Source organism: Saccostrea cucullata, unplaced genomic scaffold (assembly GCF_032062105.1).
Source record: "Saccostrea cucullata isolate Sc308-1 unplaced genomic scaffold, CSIRO_AGI_Scuc_v1 ctg3462, whole genome shotgun sequence".
NCBI lineage: Eukaryota > Metazoa > Mollusca > Bivalvia > Ostreida > Ostreidae > Saccostrea > Saccostrea cuccullata.
The window spans coordinates 17,602-39,386 of NW_026937932.1; the positions used below are offsets into that span (position 1 = coordinate 17,602).

Here is a 21,785-nt window from a genome sequence, read left to right on the forward strand (position 1 = left end):
TTTAATATTAGTTTTACAAAAGACGTTTCATTGTTTATTACATGGGTACTATTGTACATAACATTTCTTCAAGCAAAATTTTTTGTTTGAGAATAATTTTTTTTTTAATATTTAAAAGAATGTTTTATTGTTTATTGCAATTTTTCTTTACATTTACATTGTATATATTTTTTTTTTTGCATTACCACCAGGTAACTTTATTTGGTGACAAGTTTAAATTGTTAAGATCTTTTGGAGAAAACAATGAAAGTGTTAAAACTTTACATTTTAACAAATGTTGCCTTTGTATTTTATTTCCCCATAATTTCATCATATAAATAATCTACTTTCTCATCTTCCATTAATAAAGACTACTTCATAAGTAAGTATAATTTGCACAAGGATACTGTAAAAGTGTAAAAGTATTTTTTACTTGTAAAGTTTGTTCCCCCGAAATATGGTATATTTAAGGAATCACTGTCTAGTTTTGAGAGTATGCCAGGGCATCAACAATAGTGGGAAACATGGGATAATTTGCATAATGGGCGAAGCCCGTTATGCTAAAATTATCCCATGTTTCCCACTATTGTTGAAGTCCCTGGCATAAATACTCTCAAAACAAGACAGTGATTCCTTATATTTTCATTTCATTGTGAAATAAAATTGTAGACTTATACATAAAAAATGTAGACTAATAAATTTAAATGTTACACGAGGACTTCCATGTCAATTTCAATTGTCCTCGCACAACGACGTCAAAACAGGCATAAAGGCAGTCGCACAAGATTTACATGCATATTTGGCCTCCTTAGCGTCAGACACAGAGACAGATGCGCACAAGGTTTGCATGCGTATTAGGTCTCCTTAGTTGCTGACCTGTCGACCTGCCTTATTTACATTCCGGCAGAATTATCAAGAAATAAATTCCCCCAACTTCCAAACAGTTATCACAGAGAAGAAAATCAGAAATGGAAATTAATGATAAATAATTAATCACCTTAAAGTATGTTCCCATTCAATTTAATAAAAAACAGCAAAGTGCAAAATGTTTTTGGACATTGAAAAAAATATTTTAAGTGAAGGTGTACATATTGAGCTTGTCTATATAAGTCTAAAAATATGGTAAGTGGCATTTGCACCCAGAGAAAAATTACATATACAACACAGTATCAGTGAACAGAAATCATTGTTGTTTACTTCCAAGGAGAAAAAAAACATACATGTAAATAACACATTCAATTAATTTATCTTTTACCTTTTAAAAAAGAATACTTGAATTGACTACAAATTGAGTAATATGCTGTAAATTTCTATTAATTGGGATTAAGATGATCTTAGAACAGATCATTCTTACTGCAGAAAAAAGTCCATAGAATCAGAACTCTTTAGTGCGCAGTGTAGAAAGGTTTATCAATTTCAAAGTCCAGATTTAACAAGAAAGATTACAACAAACCAGTAGCAAAATATCCAGGAAGATTTTTTCACTGGAGAATGTATTAGAAATATTGGTAGCCCTATAGTAAAAACCTTTACTATATCATATTAAAATGATTGTAATCTTAATCGTATATAATTCAAACTAATTGAACAGGAAGACTAGCTAACATAACTTTTCAATGCTTAAAATGATTTAGTCACAAAAGTTAAAGGTATCAAAATTACTTGGTCAAACTGTACACAAAATATATTTATAGAAAGATGTCCTTATCAAATCACTTCGGTATTCCAGATTATTAAGACAAGTTAGGATACAAGTGTTTTGAACTGCACTGTATTTCTGGGTGTTACGAACTTCCTTCACGATATGCATAAATTGGCACCCTTCATCCTGATCTGAAAAAAGAAAGAACAATAAGGGTGTAAATCATTTAATTAAAGGGTTAAGGGGGATAATATGAACATATAGCACTAAAAAATTATAAAAATTACTGAAAGTATACAATCATACAAATAAACGATTTTCCAAAATTACATTGTACATACACTTTTCTTTCACACAGTCCCTCTTAAGAATATCCATTATAAGATTTTCCAATGGACAGTCAGGTTTAATTACCTAAAGTTATGAAGAAAAAGGGTAAATACTACCCGTATGTTTCGAATAGAAGACAAAAATACTAGTAAGGGAAGTAAATACAAAACTGAAAGAAGTCACCCGACTCACCTCGTATACTAAGTGGTTCTCCTTTGTAAATATCCATCCTTCTTCTTCCAAGTTACCTAGCGCTTTCTGCAACGCAGTTTCTCTTTCTATAGATAAACCGTCCTGAAATAAAGGACTAGAATCATTTCAGGGCATTGTCCAACTCTTTTATAATCTGATAAATAAAAAAAACAACGTTTATTTACTTGTCAGTACGACATTTATATGAATAGATTTATTTAAAAATCTTCTTAAATTTCAGTTGGTCTTGGGAGAATCTACATGTTTTTTTTCTAGACACAAGATTTAGAAATCATATTTGAAAAGAAAATAAATATTTAAAGTCACGATAAAATGGGACTTCCAGATAAAATCCAACCAAAAACTTAGAAAAGGTATTGCCCTGCCGAAATTAATTTAATTATCAAAAAAACAATTATCTCTAAAATATTTTTTACGCCAAAAGAGAGATACACCTGACAAAATCTCTGTTAATGGCGAAAATATTCAATTTAAAATTTGTCCCTTTGTAATTAATCTGATTCAGAATCAGGTGCAACATTTTAAGTTGCACAATAGGGAGTTTCTCAAATAGCATTGATTCTCCTTATCAATCCTTTCTTGTGATCATTAATAGCCTTTCCTGTAAAGAGGATTACAGAAAATGAAAGTCACGTGGTACATCAGACAATAAAGCACTGCAGATGTTCATTTTCATTTATCAGGACTTGTATACTTCAGAGCACCAAGATAAAACTGCCTCTTTAATTGTGAGTATACACTTTATTCATTTATATTATAACAATCTACATATAAGAAATTGAGAAAATATACACATCCATTTTATTGCAATGTGGTTTATCGATGTATGCTTGAAACGTTTTGGTTTACGTTCATCTTTAGTTTCAAATATCGCGAATTTAGGAGCAAAAACACCAGTCAGCATCCCCATGACGCTAAGGACAGACAGGATCGTGGTGACCGGTGGGGCGGGGTTTCTGGGACAGCATATTGTCAAAATATTACAGGAAAGGGCTGACTATGTCAAAGAAATCCGTGTACTGGATCTGAAGCCTTTCATCAAACAACTAGGTACGCCGGTCCCCAATCGGAGATTTTAAGTCAACACAAATTTGAAGTAGTTACCACAAAAATATTTCTCTTTTAGTTAAAATTTTTGAGAGGAAAGTTTCGTATTCTTAAAATTTGTTGCAAAGGTGTGGCTGCTTGTGTTTCTTTCTTTCTTTCTTTTTTTTTTGAAAAAAAGTACCTTTTTAACACGATTTCTGAAATTGAAGAGCCCTTCTACATCCTCTTTGTTACATTCAGATTTTTCAGTTGTGTCAGTTGATATTAACATTAATGCATTGGTAAGGTTAAACACTCCAATAACGAACAATGTGATCATCCCTCGCATTAAAGTGGTAAAGTAATATTTTTTTTTCAATCCTTGTTTTATAAAGTATTATTATTATCAAAATATGAGAAAATTATTTCAGAATATGAGGACAGAATTCCGTTGACAAGTTTTGTGGGTTCCGTCACGGATTACAGCGTGGTAGAGAAAGCGTGTCGGAAAGCGTCCAGTGTGTTCCATGTGGCTGGCCTCATCAGCTTTGGGACGTCACCAGACATTGACGCCATGATAGAAATCAACGTCAAGGGTATTCCACCAAATTTGATCTTTTTTCAACTTTAGTTTCAAAGATTTCTAAAATAGCAATAGTTTTCTTTGCAGCTTGCAAGCTTGTTTTAATACGTCTTCCCGCACCCTTCAGAGAAATTCAGTGCATTTTGTTTCTCATATAAAATTAATTCTTGCTATTTAAAATTAAGTTTCATTTTAAAATTGTGTAACAGGAACACAGAAGATACTGGATGCATGCGTGGAATGTGGTGTTCAAAGACTTGTCTTGTGTAGCTCAGTTGATGTCGTTATTGGATTCGATGACATCAGAGACGGCACTGAGCAGACGACAGGAAAGCCATCTAAATTTCTTTTTCCTGGATACCCAGAGACGAAATACATGCAAGAATGTATGGTTTTACAAGCCAATGGAAGACCTACTGTAAATGGTAAGAATGAAGTATTGTAACTTTTTCTGAAACGATCTTATTTTTGTAGAACTTTCCTTTATATGACTACTTTATGTGACAACAAATCTACTTTAAATTCTATCCATATTGGAGCTTTTCTTGTCTGTGAATTGCGTTTTAATCCCATTTTTGTATAAAAATTATAATTTTGATCCAACATATTGTTAGGGATATCATCAAACTGATACAATGTATATGTAACCGTGTTTTGTAGATTTTGTGATTATCAGAACTGTGACACTGGCTGAATTTTTTAAAGAAAAAAAAATTGTTTGCCAATTTTTGACAAATGAGAGCAGCTTTCTGAACAGCTACACCTTTGTGTTGCATAAAGCTGCTTTAAATTCTATTGGGTTTTTTGTATAATTTGCAATATGATCATTCTGCAATTTGAGTTTTGTTCCTGTTAACATATCTTTACCGTGTTTTCCATTACTGATTTGAATATATGCATTTTACTGTAGAAATCATTTTAATTTCTCCACACATACTGGGGCTTCAAACATCTCAAGGGTACCTGATCCAACCTCTAAAATCTTCAAGCAACTATTATTAATGACCCATTAGCATATTTGTACTGTTTTTGAAATTTTTGAGATAGATCATTGTTCATATTAAATCTTAATTTTATCAATATAGAATTCATTTTGCCTTGTAATATTTTTTTTAGTAAAACAAAAAACAAAAAAATGTGCTCAGTTTCTTCAGTATAATAATTTCATATATAACATTTTAACCTGATTTTGTTGATATAGTGTGTTCATCCTTTGTTTTTTTAGGAGAATCACTGGCTACAGTGTCTCTCAGAGCCAATGTAATGTATGGAGAAGGGGATCAGTATTATGTTGCCAATGGACTACACTCGGCCCAGAGCTCAAAGGGAACACTTGTGCAAGTAGGTAATGGAAAAAATCTGTTTCAACAGTGTTATGCCGGAAATGCTGCCTGGGCATTTCTTTGTGCTGACAAAGCCTTAAAATCCAATAAATCCATAGGAGGACAGGCCTTCTTTATACCAGATGACACCCCACTGTCTAATTCTTTCGAGTTCATGAAACCATTCTTGGAGAGCAGAGCCATGGCCCTCTCTTCCTACAGGATTCCATTCGCTGCAGTTTATTGGCCACTGGTGATTTTTGAATTTGTTTTGAAGCTTATTTCTCCATTAGTGAGAATCAACATTCAAACAGCGTCATGCAGTGTCAAGTATATTAACATGGACCTTTACTTCAGAAGAGACAAAGCTGAAGCTCTCCTGGGTTATAAACCCATATTTTCACCCAGTGAGGCCATGAAGATGTCACTCAGTTTTTATAAGCATATGAAGTTATAAAATGCATTTTTCAATGAACTGTATTGGATATAATAAACTAATGAAGATTTTTTTCATAATAATAAAAAATCTACATGCATACTTAAGGTTTCAAGAAGTTGGATACTACTGTAAATCACGTTTTATTCGCGAGAACTTAATTTTCGCGTAATAACGCGAGACAATGAGCTTGCGAAAAGTTCATTCTCGTGTTTAAAAGTATTCCTAACGATTATATAAAGGAAAAACAACAATTCACTAAAATTATGTCTCGCTAATAAAGAGTCAATGACTATCTCATGAAAATAAGGTGTTGCGAAAATTTAGTGATCTACAGTATATTTTTCAAATCAATTTATTACATATGGCTTTATACTGACACAATTCCTGCAATTTTTGGTGGTGTTTCAGATTTTTGAAAGAAATTTTAAACAAAACTTGAACTTCATTACACAGAAAAGAATTGTGAAAATTTACTTCATTTACATGTACAGTATTACTGGATATATTACTCTACTATATGTTGAATTCAGCCTTGAAAACTAGCATCCTGTAAACAATAATTCAGCATTTAACTATAATTTCCTACCTTTTCCAACAATTCAGTCACTTGAGGAAGGCTACTTATGTACTTTATATTTATTTCATCAGGTTGATGCTCCTCCAAGTAAGTCAACAGAAGTCTTTTTAATTCAGGTACAACCTGTTAACAGAACAAGGAGCTTGTTCAAAGCCATTTTATGTTTCATCCAGTCTTACTTAATTTTTAACATCTGTATTTCATTTCCAATAGGGTTAAAAAAAATCATTTCTTTAAAAATGATGTTCTTTATAAACAAGTTTTACTGTAGTCTGTTCCATAAATTTTTCAATACTATATATCCTATTATGGCCTTACCCTACTGCAGGTATTCAAAAACTCACATCTATATTCTGTATTTCTCATAATAAGTTTACCATTTACAATCTTAATTTTCTTCATTTCAATTTCAAAAGATTTTTGTCTTATCATATCATGCTTATGTCCTTCAGAAGCTGAATTTAAGTTTATGGAACTTGTGTACAATCCCTTTGACAAAATATTTCAAAATAAAAAGCAACAAACAATTTGTGAAGTGCATACATGATTATTAGTTACAGGCATTGTACTAACTTTGATCAGGATCTCTGTCTTATGATCTGATAAAATTATGTATAGACAGTTAAACAAAACCAAATGGCTGTGGAGAAGAGTTACCTCTCTCTGACATCTTTTTACATTGTTGCCTTGAGACATTTCTGTGATCTCTTCCAGGACTTTCTTTGGTAAAGTATCCACATCATACGATGTCCTGTACAGCCCTGGAAGTTCTGCCATTCTGACAAGCTCCATATTAGGATCTTCAAGTTTATCTTGTCAGTTTGTTAAGTGTTTCTCTTCATGTATTTCACAAAATTTTATACATGTTCCTACGTGAGAAACTTGGTTTTTTTCTTCCTTGGATTTATTGCTTTTTCTTTTTTTTTTAACATATCCAAATCAGTTGAAATGCTTGATTTCTAACAGTTCCTTTAAAAGTTGATTAAATTCATGACAATTTTTTCAAACATGTCAAAACAAACACCTGTAGAAATCAAATAATTATGCAGTATTGAAATTTTTAGAAAATACCTTTATTTATATACTGAGATATTATACATCTACCATGTGTACAGTATAGAAAAGGATACTGTGATAAGATGCCATAACTTCTCGCACCTCCCTGAAAATTCTAATTTTACCCCGGATGTGGACCAAGTCTCCCAGAGAGTAACCCTCATTCATTTTACTTTGAGACATCATAATGGCTGAAACCTTCTCTTTCAACACTTTTGGTAGCTTGCTACCTCCCTTTATCAAGTGTTCCATTTCTGTAATAATTTAAATAAGAAATGAATCATAATTTCCGTATGGGTGTTACATCAGTTTAAGTTAAAAATAAGATTAGAACGAGTTTTCATAATCTACCTTCTGGACTTTGATTTTTCATTCTGTTTTTCCAACAGCAGCAAGTGATGACACCAGTACCATCATCAACTTAGAAATATTAAAGGAAACGTTAAACTTTTTCTTTATTACATGTATTTCTAATGTTGACACCATTTAGTAGACCAACCCATGAAGGATTTTAAGGAATATAAATGTAAACAGTAAAGGTGTCTTATCTATACATTAAGATTCCAAAGAAAATTACCCCCTCCCTAACATTCCAACAAGACAAAAAATTAAATTTAGAATTTAAAAAATAAAAATATTTAAGCAATTGAATAACTGAAAAGAACTTAAATGCTACATCATACAAGGCAAGGTTTTGGAATACACAGCATATGGATTAAACAAGTTACACTGTTACAGTAATAAATGATTTTTCGCTTGTTACCTCTTCTACAACTCTGAGAGTCCAACAGTATTAATTTCAAAGCAAAAAAGAAAAGGATTTACTGTACAAAAACCAGCAGATTTAAACATGTATAGGTACTTTGTACCTTTGAACATGTTGAATTTGGAATTACTCATGGCTTAGTTGTAAAATAATGCATGGTTGAAAAACTGACATAAGTTCTCATTGTCTTTATACAACAATTTGTGACAATTCAATAACTGTTTCAATCTCCATTTATTATATAATTTGTGAATAGGGTGTGGTTGAGGAATATGTTTTATGCCACTAGAAACTAAAAGGTATTTTTTTTTTTTTTTTGCACAAAAAATTATTTCCTGAAAGTGAAAATTTATTCAGGAATAAAATGAACATACCTCCGTAAACAAAACACTTTACATTTTCTTGTCTTTTTACTACAATTCCAATGATGTCCACTTTATAAATTGGGTGCTTTTTATACCAATACATTCCTGAAATAAATATGGGCTATTTGGTAAAATAGAAATGGAAAAACAATATTGATATACCATATAAGTGGAAATTTTAGCGAGACGCAAATTTAGCGATTTGTCCTTAAAAATTGGTATTTTATTAATAGTGAAATGTAATTTTAGCGATTTCAAAAAGCTCACTAAAGAAGCTATTACAAATAAAGCACAATACTTTTTAGCGATATTCAATTTTAGTGATCTTGGCACCCTAGTTAAAAATGCCAAAATTAAATCCTCACTAAAAATTCTGCTTTACATACAGTAATTTCATGTAAGAATTCTAAGAATCATATATAATTTATGCCTGCACTTCTTAAGGAATGTAACAGGAAGGAAATAAAAATAGGGAAGAAGACCTGGATTGTATGTTTGGACACTTGATTTCAAGACATGTGGTGCAATACCAACTGAATTATCTGGCCTCAAGCAATCAAAGCTGGCTGAACATCAAATTCCTCCCTTTCCAAAATGTTTTCACCCCCTCCCCCCATCCCTATGAAGGTCATCAAAACATGTTTGCTTGCCTTCTTTTAACTCAAGAAAATATAGGTAGAGGTTTTTTTTTGCCCAAAACATAAATTAAATGGTAATAATGGGAGGAGGCACATTCTGAATGAATAAAAAAAATCTTTGTTTCCTGGAGGTAAAAAAAAAGTTTTGAATCAGGCCATTTTAAGCCATGTGGTTGATGGGGAGATGGCAAATAAACAATTTATTAAAAGTTGCCAATGGCATCAAGCAAGGCTCTTTTATAGCAAGTCTCATTTGTCATTAACTCATTTCCAGAAAATGACTAGGCACCAAACACATAGAAAATACAACATATTGATATAAGGCATCAAATTGGCTATAACAAAGTCACTGGGACCTTTGAAATTACTTCGCTATTTCCGTAATTTGTTATAACCGCATAAGAAATTCATTAAATTAATATATATGAGTATCCAAGATGACTTTGCTGTATCCATTAATTCACAATATCTGTGTTCTTACTAGTAAAACGAGTTTTGCTGTATAGATGCAAACGCCAAAGCATCAGATTTGGCTGCAAACATTCTATGTACTGATATAATATACATAATACCTTTGAACTATGTCACATGTATGTGATGATGCTGATTATTTTTGCAGGTACAATGATCACAATAAATGTGAATCATTGTCAAAATCATTTTTTCATTGAGACCTTTAGCAAATTCAAAATAAAATTCAAAACCAATTTCTCCCAACTTTTGAGTTCTCTAATTTTCTGGAAAATTGTAAAAGTATTGAGTTGTTTTAATTCATTATACACTCCTATGCTGGGAAGCCTTTGTTGTAAAAATAAAAATCATGATCATAAATTAATATTGATTAAAACTGACATAAACTTTAACAAAATCAATAGGACATAATAAAAAACTACTCCTTAAGTAGTATAATAATATTATTTATTCATAAATTTGATGCATATACATGGAGATAAAAAATCTCAGATGTTCAAGCCCAAAAGTCCATCAAACATTACAAAGTTGGAAGGGAGCAAAAACAGACCCTCAAACATCAGAGGTGGGACGGGGTGTCACAGAAGAGTGAGCATCCCCTGCTAAACGGTCACACCTGCCGTGTGCTCCTTGTCATAAGAGAAAAATCTGTCAACATTTCAGTAGATGTAAATAATGGCCTTCATGTAACAATTTATATGAAACACTTCAGTCAGCATTTGATGTAATGATAGATTGAATTAGCTGACAAGGCCATTGTATTGACCATAGAACTAACAAAATGACGACTTTAAAAGAGACTGCTGATTTTCATGTTTCATCAACTTGTTTGTCAAAAACTTACTTTGTTTTAAACATAGTACATACATGTATTCTATCAAAGAAAAAAAGAAAGTTAAACCTGATTTTTCATGTGCATTTTGCAACACTGGAACAAACCATAAATAGGTTAGCTGACGCAGTAACCCATAATGACAGACTAGACCCTGATTTCTTAAAAACCTTTACTAAATCATATTAAATAATTATTATGGTAAGGCATGAAGAAAATCATGTGTAAATAAATCAGGAGATCATTGCTGGGAACAAAGGAAAGTATAAAGAAAACTTTTTTTCTTATGATCATGCATTTCACAGCATTTGACACCAATAATGTATTTCATCACAAAAGATGTGTTCAAGATTATAATTCTAGAAGGCTGTGCTGCCGTTCGTTTGCAGTCATGAATTACATACCTGGAATAACATTACAAGCTTCCAAATTGATAATGTCCTGGATATACATCTTATTGAATGTATGGAATGTGAAATCCAAACCGCAAAGGTCAGCAGGAATTCTTTCATTTAAACTTTTAAATTTCTTATTTCCATCAACTTCAAATTCATTCCCACTCATTCTGGTGATAACTGTAGGCTACCAAGTAAAACAAAATTAATAAATGAAGGTGACACTAAGAAATAACGCATCATTTTCATAGATTACTTTCATGATATTAAACTTTCGCGGGAAGAAATCAAGTAGGAAATGGTTCAGTATCAAAGAAATGTGAAAATGGTTATCGTATAAACATAATAATTCCGGAATATTTGCTTCTCCATCGAGCTCGTTCCCCCCCCCCCGGTTTTTTTGGCTTAAGTTTTTACGATATAATATGATTTGCATTATATTAGCAAACATCATCATATTGTATGTACAGTATATTTTGGGGGGTCAGGATGAGGGTGGGTGGGTACTGGGTAAGATAATTCCTCATTACATGTACTTCGTGTACTCGCATCACATCAAGCATACATGTACTGCGGTAAAATTCATCTCTTAATGATTATATGTAATACATTTAAGTACTTTTTATGACTGTATATATAAATGACAGACATAGTTCTAAAATAAGGTGCCCATGCGCGGATCTAGAATTTCTTCAAAGGGGGATTGAAAGGGGGGGGGGGCTGAAGAGGAAAAGAGTTATTATAACGTACGTTTTACATATATATACATGTAGTTAAAAAACTCAATAAGATACATGGTGGTGTATGGTTTTAAGAGTTAGAAGGTTGATCAATCTGGGGAAAATACTTGTATGAATTACCAAAAAAGTTTTTGAAAAGGAAAGGAAAATTAATCTCCAAACCCGAAAATCCTTATTTGAAAAGGGGGCGGGGTTTCATTTTGTTTCTTTGTATATTACAACATTAGCCTTTCAATGAACATTTTCTGTAGTAAAAATACAATAAAAATGAGGGACTTTCTTCTTTCTCTCTTTTTTACAAATCCAAAGTGTGTGTGTGTGGGGGGGGGGGGGGCAACCCCCTCTGGATCCGCCACTGGCACCCTATGTATTTCTGCATTCTCACTTGTAATATTTGAAATATTTACCTAACTTTGAAAAACAACCTTGGCTTAATTTATCAATGTTTGGTGCTAGGCATTTCATATTTTATATGTGTGGTCCGTGTTCCCGCCCCCCCCCCCCCTTTCTTTTAATACAGATCTATCAACCATGACATTTTTGACCCCGTGATCTCAGTTGATCTTAGAGTTTGTTCTACAGACACTTTAGAAAGATCATCCTTGACCATGACTTATGGTTGGTTGGTGCTAGCTATATTCTGTAGTGCTTTCACATTTCACATATGGACTTTGACCTATACTTTTGAAAGACGTTATATTTATACCTTGACCTTTGGAGATAAGATGCGTCAGCAGGGTATATCAGTGTTTCACAAACGTATCTTGCTTTTATTAAAAGAATTATCTATGTTCGTAAACATACTCAGTTGAAGTACTACATATTGAAAAATTCAGTAAATGCAACATCTGACATTCTATAAATATTGTGGGTTATGATGTGCTACGATTTTTTAAAATGCATTACACTGGCGATACATAGACAATATTTAGAGTTTTTTTTTTTTTTTGGGGGGGGGGGTGGATGGGGGTGGGGGAATTAACACTCATATACTCCAAAGAATCGTCTAATATTTTCAAACTGGCTGTAATAAAAGTTACTTGTTAAGCTCTTCTTTCATTGTTAATTTGGACTTATATAATCCTTCTTCGAATTAAACTCATACATTTTCAATATCAATACAAATTGCAAAACGTTCAACTAAATGCTATCTTTGGAAATGTTGTTATAGGTATTTAAATCTCATATCTAATTTCCAAATATGTCTTTACAATTTTTATATCGTTGCTTAATACTTATAATATTGATTTAATTAATTAAAATTAAATAAATAGAGAAATTCTGATATCATAGCCCAGACCAAATTCAGGCGTGCTTGTTACAAGAGGTTTAGTTATAAAGCAGCACATTTATGCAAAAGTTGTTTTAAACTAAAATACAAAAGCTTCTTTCAGAACATTTGCTATACAATTTCCAAGGTATTTCAAAACTGTGATCAGATTTTAACATATTTGAAGGAGTTGCGCGGAAACAGACATAAATGTATCATACGTGTATATTTTAAGATGAACATCCATAGGCGTAGTCACAGGGGGGGGGGCAGCGGGGGCACTAGCCCCCCCCCCCACTTTCAGATCACGGGGGGCAAGAGTATGTCTGTGCCCCCCCCACTTTTTAAAGAAGAACCAAATCACAGCTATTTTTCCCCAACAATACCTTTACTATAGGAATTATTCATTGAATGCCCCCCCCACTTTTTTACCCTTGTATAATTGGATTTGAAAGTAACTTCTTTTGAAAAAGTTGGCCACTACCCCCCCCCCCCCCCCCCAACCCCCACGAAATAGGATTTACGAGTTTGGAGAACTTTCTCTTTTTTTTTTTTATTTGCTTGTCAAAGAATTTCTGGAGTTGAGCCTCCCCACTTTTAAGTTTGGCTTTTTTTTTTTTTTTTTTTTTTTTGCTTGTCAAAGATTTTCTGGAGTTGAGCCCCCCCACTTTTAAGTTTGTGACTACGCCTCTGAGTCATCATATAGGCGGATGCTTCCCCTCCCCTCCCTCCTCAGCATGAGATGACGTCACTAAATGATGGACTAAGAGAGATAGCACAAAACTATGAAACATGTCAACCCATGGTGTGTTTTGGCCAAAGTTTGTGAAAAGAAAAAACTACGATATACAAGTATCTGTAGGTTTCCTAGCATTTTCTCTAGATCTTTATATTTTTCAATCGTCAAAAGAACCGAGAAATGAGTTACTAAAATGTATATTACATGGAACCTTTGTCTTCTTTTGCAAAACTGATTTCTTTTTCTCCGAGGTTTGTTTTCATTTTTACTTGTTACTCAACATAATTCTTCAGTACAGTAACTCTAAAGCATTCAGTACATATTATGACAGAAGAAAATACCTTCGTGGCCTGATCAAATAAACAACAAGTGTAAGGCTGGCGGATCGGAATATTGTTTGTGCATACCTCAGTACATATCATGGCACAATGTGATGTCTAGAATCTGCAAAAATAAACTATGTTTGCGATTTATGTAATCATTAGTGAAAAAGAATCTTACTCTTTCAGGAAGGGTGCGACAGACTGATGCCGAACATGCAAAGACAAAGTGTCGGGGATAGGCAGGTGGCAATGGGTATTTACAGATAAATCAATTGCTTTACAATCTCTAGCGGAAATCCATTATATTTTGTATATTCCTGCTTTGAAATGCACACCCAAATGATAAATGATACTTGGAGAATGTTCAAAGATATACACGATAAAGTTAGACGTTACTGCATTTCTAAAATGTATTTCTTTAATGTGATGTATTATGCATTTCTTTTGATATATTATGCATTTTTTCAAGAAATTTTAAGATAAACAAATAATTTTAAAAAATGATTAAAAAACCCACAATCTTTATATTCCAAATTCTGAAATGAGGTCAGCATGCGTGCTTGGAACAGTTACTCGTTTAAATATAAAAATTTATTATGATGACTTTATTTTTTTGGTTTCACGTCCCTTTCGAGAATTTGTCAATGACATGGAGTCGCAACCACTAAAAGAACAGAAGATGATATTAAATTTTCATTAGATGCCAAATGCTACCAAAATATCTTAAATAAAATGTTCACAGATGAATAATGGTTTCAATTTAATTTATTTACTGATTTCACAATCCTTTGATTAATTCGCAATATATCCTATAAAATTTAAAATAGTACATTATAAGGAAATGATTCATTAAGATACTGCGGAAAGAAGTGCACACCTTCCTTTAAAAACATACAGAGTGAAATCAACAGATCAAGGTATAGAACCACCTTAAATAAGTACCATAAAACGTACTCAGATTGGACGACTAGGACAAAGTTAACGTCCAGGTAATTCTAATGTTTAGATGCTATCATCGCTGACACAGCCATTCCGTGCGATCATTGATCAACCCTCGCAGGAAGTCTATAAAACAACGAACAAAACTCGGCAGCGCTGTAAACATTCTCTCCGTTTGTCTGTTTTACTGTTTTGTTCACGATGGCTCAGTTTAACGGAAAATGGGAGATTGAATGTAGTGAAAATTTTGGCGAATATATGAAAGCTATCGGTAAGTTTTAACTTTTGAATATAAGTTAATTTGATTTGATTAAATCTTAAAAACAATTTTTTTTGAAGATGGAGTTTATTCTCAAATGTATTAATTAGTCAACTGAAAATCCCTTTTTTGTGAATTTAATTTGTGACCACGGATTTTGTTATTGTCTCTTCATGCATGCAGATGACATAACTTACTTTTTATCGACAAGAAAAGCCATACATATATCTATAGCACTAAAATATCATAAACATCTAAAATTAACTAATTTTAGATATTTACGAAGATAAAACATCCTTTACAAAAAAAATACATAGTAGATAATCGCTTGTCTACGAATTTTATTTCCTGTGTTCTTGAAATGTTGCAGCAATTTGATGATAATCTGACGATATACCAGAATATTGGCTATTAATATTTCACAAGGTTTGTGTTTTTTTATTGATATTATCCACAAAAATTGCTTTCGACACACAAACACGTGCAGTTTGGCTATAATGTATTGCTAGATCACAGCATTAGGATCGTGCTTTACTTTTTTGGCCCACATGCAATACCCTTAATGAAACTCGCTGTGACCTTTAAGATACAATACATGTACCTTCATCCCAGTAATAAATTTCTCATGAGATACATAAACTTCTGTAGTGATCTCCGTACCCCGCCAGAGAAAACCCTTTAGTATTTATATCCATTGTCACACAGTATTATCTACAGGGATGTGTTAACAATATTAGGCTGTTTATATGCCTATTGATTTTGCAAAAATGAATGAAATATGATAATACATATCAGAATACAGAAAGAGAATATTATACTGATCAATGACGATGCAATTACCTTAATTATGTAATGTTATCCTGTAATGTTTTATTCTGCGTCATTATTCATCACGTGGACGAAGTCTACTCATTGGTGAAACAAAGCCCATCTTCAGAGAATGACATTACATGTGTACTTTCATTAGCTTAATGAATTATAATCTCTGTATTCTGTATCACTCGTGGCCATTTTATCACTAATTGTTGCTTATAGAAAAAAAATATTCAAATGTAAAAAAGAATGATAACATTTCACATGACAAGAATTTTACCGATATGAAAACTTGGGAGTATTTCGAAATAATGAGGCTGATTTTGATTACTTTTCCAGAGTAAAAGATAGTATGGCACTACTTGTGTAAATTCTTATCTGAAACACTGTTATAGATAAAATCTGAAATTAACAATCCATGCGCAAGATAGACCAAGTATCATTCAGGCACCATGTAGATTTCGCACACGCTTTCTTTCGCACCGTGGATGATAGTGCTTTCTTCTTTAATTAAACGCCTCTTTTAATGTCTGAACTTTTTAACTGGTTAATGAATACTTAGATCAGAAACACACAACATCTGCAGTAGGAATTTCCTCGCCGAACAAACATCAGACATGTTTTATTTGAAGTAGATAAACGGATTATTAAGGAGCATCTCTCGAGCATTTTCTGATAGGCCAGGGTAAATAATAACTGTTTTACATACCTAATTTCATTGAGGTCTGTAGTCATTTTTAAAAGGTTTCAAAAACATTTGAAGATTTTCAAAAACTAGAATTTGAATTTGAAAAATTGACAAACCTTTAATATTTTCTTTTCAGGATTTTCATAAAAACCTACCCGCCCAGAGACATACACGAATAACAAAAAAAAAATTATTTCCTTTGGTCTTATCGAGTATAATACTATATATCCTCGGTCTAGGCAATGGTTGTTGAACGATTTTAAATTCCAGCTTAAGGAGGCTGGTGGGTCAACAAATTAATCCCAAATTAACCACCAGATTTAACTTATTTTTTTTAGATACGGTATCTTTAGCTGTCAACTATCATTTGGCAAAGAAAAAAATCATATATTTTAGTTTTAAAATTTGATCATTTTTGTATATCTTTATATGGAGCTCTCCTTTTAAAGGAGATTGAAATAGTCTAAAAATGGCTGCCACCCCCCAGCCTCTTTAACTTTATTCAATAAGTTTAGGAGATATGCTGGTATTTTCAAATTAACTGTCAAAATTCTGAATAAGCAGAAATTAGTTGTATACGTAAGGGTAAAGAAGCTAGGTTGTAGGTACTGTATATTAAGTGCATCTGATGTCAAATGACAATTACATGTACATACCAGGCTATTTAGGACAACTGATTAAAATAATGTTATTAAAGATTTTTTTTTAAACCAGATTGTATAGGCTTTATTATTGCTAAAATACATACTCAAAAGGTTTCCTTTAAATTGTCTTTTTATAAAAAAAAAAATACGAGAAAGAATACTTGAAGCTTCAGTTGAAGTGGGTCTTTTGTCTGTGTTTCCTTTTTATATAAGATCACACATCAAGTTTATACTTACTAAAGGCTTAAAATATACAAACATTCAGGAAATCTATAAGGAAATGTTGGAGGATTTAAATTAAATATGTTCGGGCATTAAATACAGTAAAACTCCGGTCTCTCGAACCCCGATACCTCCAATACCATGACTATGCCGCAGTAATTTTGTATTATATAAAAGAATATGTTTAATGTGTAAGCAAAACTATATAGAAGAGGAATATCATTTTCTTACTGAATGCCCATTATATACTGAGGAGAGAGATAAATTTTTTCGTGATATCTCATTACTTAACAAAAATTTCATATTATTATCAAAAGGAGACAAATTTCTCTGGTTAATATCTAATGAAGACAATCTAATTATTACAAAGCTAAGTGAATATCTTGTCAAAGCCTTCAAATTAAGGCATAATGCCATGAGTTTTCATAAATGATGTTATAGACACATATTTATTTGTATACTAGTTTATATGTATATTGATAATATTGATTTTGATCGCATGTTAATTAGCGATTTGATAACCCAACTGCTGCATCTACATGTACGGTTACTTGTATATATATTATATCAGATATACACATGTGTGTGTTTATGTTTATGTATGTTTACTAACCTTTCTTTCAGAACTTTCTATCTTGTCATTGTAAAAAAACCTTTATGCCTTCTGGGCCCAAAATTGGAACATAAAATTATCTTATCTTATCTTATAGATATACCCTTTGATGAAGTCGATCCATAGATATATCGACTTCACAGAAATGCATATAGATCTATGGATTGACCGAATTAAAGGGCTACATTTGTTATATTATTTTTTTTTACAGAGATTGACAACATCACCACAAGTTTTCTCTCTTGTCTTTTTTTTAACTCTCAGAGACTAGAGATTAAAAAAAATCTGTTTAATGTAATGTGTGTTATTCTTTGTACTGATGAAGTAATTTAGGGGATTTCCTTTTTAAAAAGGCTAATTTGTCTCATTAACTTTTGTACATGTATTGATTTTTGAAAAAAACATATCTATAATGTTTTGACATAAAGTAGATTCTTCTTCAAGGCATCATATGACTTACTAATTATTACAGAGCATCACAAATATAAAGATTTGAAGTAAAACTTTTGTTTTTTTAGAAAAATCAAGTCATACTCTGTCTTAGATATTTTGAATTCAGCACAAATGTTGTTTTACAGAAAATTATTTCCATTTTTAAAAGCATTAAGTCGATGTGCATTTGAGAATCTATAAATAGTAACTCGTCTTTATGCTGTTATATAATTGATCATGTGATCAAGTTTGAGCCAATCAGAGAGCTTGGAATATATGAGAAAAATAATATACAATGTCATGTATTTTAATGATCAGACGAAAATAAACTATATATAGTAGAGGTTTTTAAAGCGACTAATATTTTTCGCAGCCTAATGATATGGAACTTGGTCGTTATAAACAAATCCACAGGGAATGACTGCATTGTGCAAATAAAGTCTGGCTGAATGGAGTCAGTCGATAAAAACATCGATCTATGATGTTTGCTAATTGGTTGTGCAAATTCAACAAACGTTCCATGTCTGTTGATATCAATAAAACAGTCTCAATGACCCAATAAAACGAGACTGATGAAAATTCTGATTCTGTCTTTTTTTCTTGAGGGGTCATAATTTCATATATTTTTTTCTCTTTACATATACATGTACAATTGTATATTTAGTAAACCTTCATAAAATTTAGTTTTTCAATGAAATATATATAAATATATACTGAAAAAATAATGCTATGATTCTCTTATGCCACATAGTGTGTAATAAGTGGTTCCCCATTAGTTAAATGTAAAAGCTTTATTTTCGTTCCAAGTCATTTTCAGTACCCCCCCCCCCCTCCACTGGACCCGATTGTGTATTCTTTAAATTATATATATACAAGTGTGGCTACTTGGCCCAAATGCATGCTTCAAATGTTGTCAATATTAATTTTATTTTAAATCATTCAATATTTTAAAAATTGACATGTGCATGCGTTTTGTCACATAAATTGAAAAAGTATCTTCATTATTAGGTGTAAGTGATGATAAACAAGTAGAAGCCGAGAAATTCTTAGGAGATTCCTCCAAACTAACTTACGACATCACCAACTCCGGGAATGACTGGGTCTTCAAAATTACCACCCCCGGGGGAGAGAGGGTTTCCAAATTCAGCCTGGGTTCCGAATTCGACACCAACACCTTAGATGGAAGGCCTGTAAAGGTACAATGTATATACCCCCAGGGAAAACTGGCTTTAGAGTAATATTTTTCCCGGAGATATATAGGCTCTGGGGTAAGAGTTACCCAAAAGAAATCCCATATCAGATTCATTTTTTCGGGAAGATATTCAACCCTGTAATAGTGATAGATTTTGATTTTGAAAATTGATATACAAGTCTGCATGATGATTTGACTATCAAAAAATCGGTGCTGTTGTCATGGATCTATAAAACATGGGTCGTTTAGTTCTAAAAATGTGAAATTTTGCAAAAATGTAAGAGGGTATTTGCTTTCATTAAAGCAATATGAGCTGCAACTTTGATGTTGGAATTTTTTGTTGCAAAATTGTAACTAACTTTTTCAATGACAGAAAAAAATAACGTTAATAAACTTCTGTTGCTCATATTTGCGATGGAAGAACTATTTATAAGCTTCGATTGATTACTGTCGTCCTGTACAATAATGATTTCTTATATAAAACTGTATATTGGATTGTATATAGAAGTCTTTCTTCTGCTTTATATTAGTATAATCGATCATAAAGGTTTAAGTTACATGTACATACAAATTTATCATAATACAACACTTTAACAGCAAAATAAAATTGTCAAAAAATGCAGCTCATATTGATTTGAGTTTATGTTTTCTTTTCTATTTGCAAGTTGTATTCTCTTTCAAATTTTGAACGTCGATTTATGGGACAATAGAATTATGAAGAATAGCACTCATCTGCCAGACTATTAAATGCTATATACAGCTAAAGTACTCTGTTTCTTATTATTATTATTTTTCTTCTCGGGAAAATTTTGTCCGCGAATGATAAAGTACACTCCGATTAAGGGGAAACCTTTTTATAATACTTTTCTATTCTGAAGGCTGTCTGAAATTACAATGGATTGGAGACACTTTGATTGAAAAGCAGACTGGTTCTGGTTTTGAGACGACCAACAAACGGACAGTTTCCGGAAATACCATAATAAAATTTGAATGATACCCTTCTGGGTAAAGTCAAAGTCAAATGCTGATTTAATAGCTGACATGGTAAGAAACAGACAAAGGTATCCTTTGAAATTTTATAGGTCAACACTGAAAAAAACGTGTGCTGAAACAACTGAAAGGTAAACTTTATAAAGTTTTCAACACTGGAAAAAAAACTAGTAGAATAGTAAATTTACTATCCATACACTCACCACCTTAAAATTTAGTTTTACTAGGTATTGAGTAGATTGACTAGAAAACATAAGTTAATCTATAATTAACGAGCGATTTTCAATAGGCACAACAGTTAAATGAACTAGGTATTCCTTTCAGTGTAAAGGGGATCATTGAGCATGCATTGCAACTTTAAAGATATTTTCCTATATGCGGTAGATCATTTTCGCGACACCTAATTTACGCGAGATATCTATTTAGTATTTATTAGCGAGAAAAAAATGTTCGCGAGCTGTGTTTTCTGTTTTATATATCCTTTATAAAATAAATACATGTGCAACAAACGGAATATACTGACCGAGACAAATAAAATTTATAGGTTAGTTTTCTCAACACGCGTAGAATAGTAAATTTACTATCCATACACTCACCACCTTAAAATTTAGTTTTACGTAATAACTAGAAAACGAAAATAAAGATTTTCTCGCGAATAAAAAGTTATTAACAGTATATTTTCCTATATATATATATATATATAGTATTATATCATTTGAACTCATAATAACAATTTCTATGATTTTGTTTGTATTGCATTTAATCTGTTATCACAAAATTGTTTAATTCTATATAATGAATTCAAAAATGTGTTATAACGAATTAAATTCGTGAAAAAGAAATCTTAAATTTGTTAAAACGGATTAAATTCATAAAAAAATTTCGACAAATCATTCTATCGAACTTGTATATATTTTTCTATAGGCCCTGTTTGTTGAATTTGACTAAAAGAATTGTAATTCGTTTATCAAATTTTAGAAATGGGCTTCTGTAATAGTACTATTGTGTTCTGATTTATTTTTTACCCGAGGAATTACAAGAGACGAAGAACATATGTTTAGCACAGAGTCTGACGTTAATTTCCTTTGTAATTTGTTCAGTGATCATCGTGGAGTCTGGTTAGCATTTATTTTCTTCTGCGATCGTTATGCAATTAGAAAAATAAGCGGTCGGATATGAACACAGAACAAAGAACTAGAGATTAGGACATTCCTAACATTGAGATATGATTTTAATGTAGCTCGTGGAGTGAAAATGGTATTTGGAAGTGAATGACCTGTTTTACTT

The 21,785-nt window shown here is 31.9% G+C and overlaps 3 protein-coding genes and 1 pseudogene across 4 annotated transcripts; 3 read left to right on the forward strand and 1 right to left on the reverse strand.

Annotated features, from left to right (window-relative positions):
- Positions 1-1,580: 1,580 nt before the first annotated feature.
- Positions 1,581-13,846, reverse strand: LOC134249082 (CST complex subunit STN1-like). 2 transcript variants are annotated; one of them, XM_062731439.1, is made up of 10 exons: positions 13,725-13,846; positions 10,644-10,821; positions 8,308-8,403; positions 7,519-7,587; positions 7,242-7,421; positions 6,769-6,923; positions 6,121-6,234; positions 2,144-2,245; positions 1,963-2,035; positions 1,581-1,812 (listed from the first exon to the last, which is right to left on the reverse strand). In XM_062731439.1, the coding sequence occupies exons 1-10, from the start codon at positions 13,803-13,805 to the stop codon at positions 1,646-1,648; spliced, it is 1,215 nt and encodes a 404-aa protein (XP_062587423.1). In that variant the 5' UTR covers positions 13,806-13,846; the 3' UTR covers positions 1,581-1,645. The 2 variants fall into 2 exon arrangements, with proteins under 2 accessions (XP_062587423.1, XP_062587424.1); XM_062731440.1 differs by having other exon boundaries at positions 1,684-1,807; positions 13,725-13,845.
- Positions 3,048-5,614, forward strand: LOC134249081 (3 beta-hydroxysteroid dehydrogenase/Delta 5-->4-isomerase type 1-like). Its single transcript, XM_062731438.1, has 4 exons — positions 3,048-3,214; positions 3,622-3,786; positions 3,983-4,198; positions 4,999-5,614. The coding sequence occupies exons 1-4, from the start codon at positions 3,073-3,075 to the stop codon at positions 5,550-5,552; spliced, it is 1,077 nt and encodes a 358-aa protein (XP_062587422.1). The 5' UTR covers positions 3,048-3,072; the 3' UTR covers positions 5,553-5,614.
- A 777-nt stretch (positions 13,847-14,623) lies between the features above and the next one.
- Positions 14,624-20,502, forward strand: LOC134249080 (fatty acid-binding protein, liver-like). Its single transcript, XM_062731436.1, has 4 exons — positions 14,624-14,916; positions 19,325-19,550; positions 20,039-20,055; positions 20,387-20,502. The coding sequence occupies exons 1-4, from the start codon at positions 14,847-14,849 to the stop codon at positions 20,500-20,502; spliced, it is 429 nt and encodes a 142-aa protein (XP_062587420.1). The 5' UTR covers positions 14,624-14,846.
- Positions 20,503-20,549: 47 nt separating this feature from the next.
- LOC134249083 (uncharacterized) overlaps positions 20,550-21,785 on the forward strand; it is a 44,182-nt pseudogene continuing 42,946 nt past the window's right edge.

Excerpts from the sequence above, each read along its gene's own strand:
- LOC134249082 (XM_062731439.1), bottom strand. The coding sequence starts at position 13,805 with ATGATATGTACTGAGGTATGCACAAACAATATTCCGATCCGCCAGCCT. Across the intron at positions 7,588-8,307 it reads AAAGTGTTTTGTTTACGGAG|TTGATGATGGTACTGGTGTC; the intron begins GTATGTTCATTT and ends AATATTTCTAAG. Across the intron at positions 6,924-7,241 it reads AGTTATGGCATCTTATCACA|ATAAACTTGAAGATCCTAAT; the intron begins GTATCCTTTTCT and ends CAAACTGACAAG.
- LOC134249081 (XM_062731438.1), top strand. The coding sequence starts at position 3,073 with ATGACGCTAAGGACAGACAGGATCGTGGTGACCGGTGGGGCGGGGTTT. Across the intron at positions 3,787-3,982 it reads GATAGAAATCAACGTCAAGG|GAACACAGAAGATACTGGAT; the intron begins GTATTCCACCAA and ends ATTGTGTAACAG. Across the intron at positions 4,199-4,998 it reads TGGAAGACCTACTGTAAATG|GAGAATCACTGGCTACAGTG; the intron begins GTAAGAATGAAG and ends TTGTTTTTTTAG.
- LOC134249080 (XM_062731436.1), top strand. The coding sequence starts at position 14,847 with ATGGCTCAGTTTAACGGAAAATGGGAGATTGAATGTAGTGAAAATTTT. Across the intron at positions 14,917-19,324 it reads CGAATATATGAAAGCTATCG|GTGTAAGTGATGATAAACAA; the intron begins GTAAGTTTTAAC and ends CTTCATTATTAG.